This window comes from Ictalurus punctatus, chromosome 5 (genome assembly GCF_001660625.3).
Source record: "Ictalurus punctatus breed USDA103 chromosome 5, Coco_2.0, whole genome shotgun sequence".
Lineage (NCBI taxonomy): Eukaryota > Metazoa > Chordata > Actinopteri > Siluriformes > Ictaluridae > Ictalurus > Ictalurus punctatus.
Genome location: NC_030420.2, coordinates 34,835,550 through 34,843,049, shown reverse-complemented (window position 1 = coordinate 34,843,049; position 7,500 = coordinate 34,835,550). Strand labels below are relative to the sequence as shown.

The following is a 7,500-nucleotide window of genomic DNA, read 5'->3' as shown; positions in this document are numbered from 1 at the left end:
TGCTCAGATACAATACTCTGTATAAACATATAATATATACATATATATATAAACAAACAAATACACATTAACCCTGTGACACAGCTCAGCCTGTAGATTATTACATTATGCACTGATAAATACAGAGGAGTTCAGATTTTTGATACTTTAGCATTTTAACAAGCTGCACTTCTATATTTTATATATTTATTATTATATTACACATTTAAAGCAGTTGGGTGGAATTTGACGTACTTTAGAAATGTAATCATCAAATGTAATAATCAGTCCTGTGTGTAAACTTTATCTGGTAAATAAACATTGTAATTGTTAAAAAGTCTTTTATTATTGCACTAATAATATAATCTGCATTAGTAATTATTAAAATAATTATTCGTACTTCCTCATTAAAATGTTCAAAGAACTTTCAGCTTAAAGAAGCACTGTTAAATACAAACTCAGTTTATTCAGAAAGATACAAAAAGCGAAAATCACTTTAACATAAACGTCATTATGAAGAAAACAAAACAAAAAAGACAAACTCTCTGATACCGTTTATGATGAATTATTATTATTATTATTATTATTATTATTATCATTATTATTATTTTTGTACAAAAATAAAAATACACAGGAATAAATCCTGAAGTCCTAACAGGAAAATAAACGCAAGTTTGATCTAGTGTCGTGATTAACAATCAGAAACACAGGGCAGTGATGAGTAATCTGATCTCTTCATATCACAGTGAATTAAAAACAAACAGATTTCATCAATATTGAGCTTTAAAAGCACTTATATACACCAGAGTGGCACATTTGTTCAGAAAACAACAACAACAGCAGCTTGCCTTAAAAAAACTAAAGAAAAGAAAAAGTAATCAGTGTGAAATGCCAGACATTACTGTAATATTCAGGAGTGTGAAACACGCAAAGAATTCTGTCTGCTTAAAGAAAAATAAATCAATATATACATGCTTTCATTTACACAACTACTACTAAAGATCACGGAGAGCGACGCTCTGAAAAAAGACTTCATATCAAACAAAATCACCGTTTCTGTTCGGAGCGAAACTGAAGTAAAATAAAACAGATTTTCTTACATTTCAAATCAAAGTCATTAGAAAATCAGTGGGAGTAAATCCGATCTATAAACAGATCAAAGGTGATTATTTTACTCCTTCAGGGGCGTCTCAGGTTTGAACAGACGAGTCGAATTCTCTTCACAGGACTGAGCTTCGCTTTCCAAAAAGCGTTCGCCAAACGATTAAAACTTCACGACGTGTAATAAAAGTAAAATAAGGAGATCAGAACGCGAAGAAAAAGTTTATCAACATTATTAAGCACCGGAAACAAAACAAAAACCAACCTGAATATTTACTACACACTTTAATCATCATCATCATCTTCATCATCATCTTCATCTTCATCATCATCTTCATCATCATCTTCATCATCATCTTCATCTTCAGGACACGGGTTTACACCAGGATTACATCACGGAGTGGATCGTTTACTTCCACATCCAGGAACTGTCTTACAAACAAATCCAAACATCTCTCACACCGTGTGTGTGTGTGTGTGTGTGTGTGTGTGTGCGTGTGCGCGGGTACATGGTGTGTTGTAAGTGTTTGTTGATTATTTCCCTGTAACAGCGCATCCCCGAGTGTTTTATTCCAGCAACTCACCAATAATTACACTTTTTAAAGGACACATCACGCTTTCTATCCGTTTATAGTTACATTTAATGTGAAGCGAGTCAGTTCCTGTTGTCATTTACGTTATAGCAGCTATAAACACTCGCTCCCTCACCATCCCTCTCTCTCTCTCTCGTCATGTAAATAAGACAAATACAAAAATTGCAGCTGGGCGTGTGAGTGAGAAACAGTAGAGGAGTGTAAATCTGGGATGAAGATGTGGGAAACGTAAAGTCACAGCTTCACCTCTGACTGTTACACAGCGCTGACACTGGAGACTCCTTCCCTACACGCTACATAAACACATTTCTCCTCACACAAAACTTCCTATCAAAGATTACACACAAGTCCCCGTCAAATGAGCTGTTGCTATAGAAACGATAACGTATCAGAACGAGCGCATTAATATAAACCTGTGCTACTGTCAGAGCCGCTGTTCTAGAGAACTAATCAACACCTTCTGACCAATCAGAGTGCAGAACTCAGCAGCGCCGCGGTGTAAGTGTGGTCTATGTGTTATGATATCATAATTATTATGATATCATACAAACTGAGTTACAGCAATGCCACCGTGGCAGTATTGTGATATACTGTTGATTATCAACACACACACACACACACACACACACACACATTATCGCATAAAGTACATTTCTCTGTATCACTTACAAAAAGCAGAATGTTTCACACTGGCCTTATCACTCTGAGCCACACCTTTCTCTCACACACACACACACACACCAATGGGGTTAAAGGTCAGGTGGAGCTTTAGGACTGAGCTCGGTCGTAATCCTTCACCATGCGTTTTATGTGGAAGAGTTTGTGACGCAGGCGACGGCAGCGCTGCTTTTTCTCCTGATAATCCGGCATCTGAAACACAGCCGTCGCCGTTAGCAACGCATTTACTAATCACACAAAAATAAACAAACAAACAAAATGCTGCAACTAAAACTGTACTGAACTCAACAAACAAACAAACAAACAAACAAACAAAAGCACACACAGAAAAGAATGACGGATTTGTGTTTTTCCCCCAAAACAAGTGTGTACGAGACACTGGACTTGACTCCGCCCCCTGAACACAAACACAGTCCAGAAAAGCTGTCGCGAGGTTTTACAGTCAGGAGGAAAAGAAAAAAAAACTTAATCCAAATAAATAAAACTAAATAAAACAGTAAAATGAAATAGAAATAAATAGGAAGTTGGAAACAGTGACAGAATGTAGACTGAATAATTAAAAAAAACGTGCGTTAATTTCCACACAGAATCGGGCAGAACATGTTTACGGGTATGTTTCCATGGCAACGTGTCTGGTACGACGCGGGGCTCAGTTTGGTAAAAGATAAGCGCAAGTGTATATCGTGGGTCCGCACTGAGAAAACTAAATACAATCAAAACTGACGGATAATAAACAAACAAACAAATAAATAATTATAATAATAATAAAATTAAAATGTAATAAAACTGTGATGATCCCTCACCCGTTTCAGGTCTTTCAATCGATTAAATTCCTCTGCTACGGCCTGAAAAAAGGGAAAAAAAAAATTAATATGTGACGATGACGTCATAAATACAACAATATCCTGATAATGTCCAATGTGTGATTACTCTGCCCCGCCCCCAACCCTATGTTTTACAACAGGGTTGTCATGGGAACCTGCTTCACTTCGATAACACTGGCTTCCTGTATTTCCCCGCCCCTGGTTAGCGTTAGCCACGGGTTGTTAGTAGTGTTAGTTAGTGATTGTGAGAAACAAACATCAACATGACGATGAAAGTAAAAGGTTGTAGGTATTTATTGGAGGTATTTATTGGAGGTGTTTATTGGAGGTGTTAATTGGAGGTGTTTATTCCGTCACTGGCCTGGTATTTGTTCGTCCCCTCGTTCAGCGTGTCGAGTTCTCGGCTCAGTTTGTTCAGCTCGTCGTTGATGTCGTCGATTTCAGCACACAGCTGTTTGTACGTGCGCAGATCCGAATCGAACTCCCTCTTATAGTCCTGTCTCTGAGAGCTGGACGTGATCTCTGGGTACAGACTAGAGAACACACACACACACACTCAGCCAACGCATTTACACTGACTCTTATCTGCATTATGTATGTAGCAGTGCATTGTGGGAAATAGAGTGCACAACACTCACAACACAGCAGAACATCTAAATTTGGGGAAAATGTATTCCTTCAACCTATTTGATTCACTAAACAGTGATTCACGATACAAATGAGTTCTCTGTACATTCTGAACAATTTCATTAGATTTGATTCATTAAACAGCTATTTCAATTCACGAATCAGTGTTCAATTCGATTCACTAAACAGTGATTCAATTATATGAATCAAAACAGTATTTTTACTGTAGGAATGATTCAGTTTGACTCTTTTTACTAAACAGTGAATCAATTCACATCTCAGATGATCCACTACATTTGGGGTAAAGTGACGTGGATACAGTGTCTTACCCAGCCCAAAGATACCACACAAGAATGATGATAACGAATACCGACACACACACCCACACACACACACACACACACACACACACAACCAATAAAGTAAACAGTTTGTATGAGATTTCCTCCTGTGCAGGATGTTCGGTTATTGTCCTACTCAGAGACGTTTCCTGCTGCTAAGAACACAGAGCAGGAAAACAGCTGTTCACAACACACACACGCGCACATACATACACACACATACACACACGCACACACATACATACGCACATACACGCATACACACATACAGACACGCACACACACACATACGCACACACACGCACGTACGCATACACACATATGCACACACACACAGTCACAATGTGAGTGAACAGTGTGTAGAGGATAGTGGTGTGTGTACCCTCTCACACTGTGCTGTAATCTCCTCAGGAATGCACTGCTGCATACTTTCATAATGGAGGAGATTCCAAATAAGTGTGTGTGTATGTGTGTGTATGTGTGTGTATAAATATGTGTGTGCGTGCGTGTATATATATATATATATATATATATATATATATATTTATATATTGTGAGGAATTAGCCTGGGGAAGGGCGGCGTACAGACCCACAGGAGGCAGAAGAACGTTCACAAACGGTGGTTTATTGGTGCAAGGGTGAGGTGAGTGGGTTGTGAGGGGATGAGTGCGGGGCTTGTGGAGGCGTGACGGCCGGTGTAGCCTACTCGTGGCGGAGGCGGGATTCCCGAGACGGGGACGAGGGTTTTCCCGGGCCGGCGTCCTCCGTAGGTGGGACTCTCACCACCCGGCGATCTCGTCCGCACTTGCACGGAGTCCGTCTTGTCGCTACGGTATTCAAATCTCCCGTACGGCCGGAAGCGCGCCCTTTTATCCTCCTCTGCCGTCGCCTGAGTGGTGGAATTTCTCCGTTGGGTCCCCCAATCGCTGGCCGGTGTCGCGTCAGTCCCGCCCCGCCGCGGGGGTCCTTCCGGCTGGCGGAATGTTCGGCACGAAGCTGCCCACGTCGTGCCGGTGCGGCAGTTGGAGAAGGAACGATTTCCTTCTTGTGTGCGCCGGCTCTCTGCCCATCGCGACAATATATATATATATATATATATATGTATATATGCGTGTGTGTATATATATGTGTGTGAGTGTATGTGTATATGTGTGTGTGTGTGTATGTGAGTGTGTGTGCATATATATATGTGTGTGTGTGTGTATGTATGTGTGTGTGCGTGTATGTGTGTGGGTGTTTATATATATATGTGTGTGTGTGTGCATATATATATATGTGTGTGTGTGTGTGTGTGTGCGCGTGTATGTGTGTGGGTGTTTATATATATGTGTGTGTGTGTGTGTGTGTGTGTGTGTGTATGACCTGGTCCAGTGACTGGGGTCTAGTTCATTCCCGGTCTCTCCTCCTGTAGTGTACTCGGTTTCGTACTGAGACTCGTCCAGCTCAGGGTTCCTCCTGCGGCGTTTCCCGCGCAGTGCTGCAGGCTTCCTCTCTGTTCTCTCAGACGGACTCGAGCTCTCCGGGTCCTGAGCACGACTGAACACACGCTCCGAGTACCTGTGGGTCCACCAACATCACACCACCAACCACACCACAGAGAGGAAGACTCTTATAACTCGCAGAAAAAGAAGAAGAAAGAAGAAGAAGATTAAGAAGAACATGAAGGAGGAGAAGAAGAAGAAGAGGGAGGAGAAGAAGATGATGATGAAGGAGGAGGAGAAGGAGGAGAATAAGAAGATGAAGGAGGAGGAGAAGAAGATGAAGGAGGAGGAGGAGAAGAAGAAGATGAAGAAGATGATGAAGGAGAAGAAGAAGAAGGAGAAGAAGTAGTGAAGGTATATTGGTGAATTTGTGTAGAATTTGAGGTGAGGTGAAGGTCACTCACGCTGGAGGTGTATAGGAGTCACTCTTAAAGGGGATGGAGGTCACACTCTGGGACTTGTTCAGTGGCAGAGCTCCTTTCTCTGAAAACATCACCGACTGCTCGTGGAGGCTCTGTCCATCATCCACATTGTTCACCTGAAAGAACAAAAAGTTCACGTTGGCCATTTTATTCGATTCACAGCAGAAATCTGTAACGTTTATAACATTTACACCAGATATCGAACACGTCTCACTGCCTTTAAGTGAACGGAATTGAACTGAATCAGCACTGAATCAGTTGGACTCTTGGTTCAACTGATTCCGCGTTGGACTCCGCGTACTGTACAACACTGTACAACGCGATAAATGTGTGTGTTGATCGATACGATATCCAGATGTGGTATATGATCTATAACACGACAGCACACACTTTCAACTCGGAGCTTCCGGAAAATTCCAAGCTTCGATTATGATTGTGATATTGAGCTGGAAATCGGTGACCTAACCCGACTACTAACAGACCGTCACACCAATAAACCCTAACCCTAACCCTATACGCTTTCCATAAATACTTTTATAGCCGTTTACTCTGTGTGTGTGTGTGTGTGTGTGTGTGTGTGTGTGTGTGTGTGTGTGTGTGTGTGTGAGATTTTTCCTTTTCCTGGACTCAGAGGAAACGTCCTTCATAAAGAAGAAACAAAAGGAATCTTGGATGTTCCGGAGGATGAGGGAAGGGTGTGGTGTTCAGGTCAGTGTTCAGGGTGTGGTGTTCAGGTCAGTGTTCAGGGTGTGGTGTTCAGGGTGGTGTTCAGGGTGTGGTGTTTAGGTCAGTGTTCAGGGTGTGGTGTTCAGGTCAGTGTTCAGGGTGTGGTGTTCAGGTCAGTGTTCAGGGTGTGGTGTTTAGGTCAGTGTTCAGGGTGTGGTGTTCAGGGTGTGGTGTTCAGGGTGTGGTGTTCAGGTCAGTGTTCAGGGTGTGGTGTTCAGGTCAGTGTTCAGGGTGTGGTGTTCAGGTCAGTGTTCAGGGTGTGGTGTTCAGGGTGTGGTGTTCAGGTCAGTGTTCAGGGTGTGGTGTTCAGGGTGTGGTGTTCAGGTCAGTGTTCAGGGTGTGGTGTTCAGGGTGTGGTGTTCAGGGTGTGGTGTTCAGGTCAGTGTTCAGGGTGTGGTGTTCAGGTCAGTGTTCAGGGTGTGGTGTTCAGGTCAGTGTTCAGGGTGTGGTGTTCAGGGTGTGGTGTTCAGGTCAGTGTTCAGGGTGTGGTGTTCAGGGTGTGGTGTTCAGGGTGTGGTGTTCAGGGTGTGGGGTTCAGGTCAGTGTTCAGGGTGTGGTGTTCAGGGTGTGGTGTTCAGGGTGTGGTGTTCAGGGTGTGGTGTTCAGGGTGTGGTGTTCAGGGTGTGGTGTTCAGGTCAGTGTTCAGGGTGTGGTGTTCAGGGTGTGGTGTTCAGGGTGTGGTGTTCAGGGTGTGGTGTTCAGGGTGTGGTGTTCAGGTCAGTGTTCAG

The 7,500-nt window shown here is 42.6% G+C and overlaps 1 protein-coding gene across 1 annotated transcript in view; it reads right to left on the bottom strand.

Moving 5' to 3' along the window:
• Positions 1–420: 420 nt before the first annotated feature.
• The window catches only part of si:ch73-61d6.3 (occludin), a 20,147-nt gene continuing 13,067 nt past the window's right edge, over positions 421–7,500 (bottom strand). The window contains exons 4-8 of the mRNA XM_017467503.3: positions 6,029–6,162; positions 5,506–5,700; positions 3,537–3,708; positions 3,155–3,196; positions 421–2,543 (exon numbers count right to left, since the gene is read on the bottom strand). Of these exons, the coding sequence (XP_017322992.1) occupies positions 2,442–2,543; positions 3,155–3,196; positions 3,537–3,708; positions 5,506–5,700; positions 6,029–6,162 (645 nt within the window). The 3' untranslated portion in view covers positions 421–2,441. The remainder of the gene's footprint in view (positions 2,544–3,154; positions 3,197–3,536; positions 3,709–5,505; positions 5,701–6,028; positions 6,163–7,500) is intronic.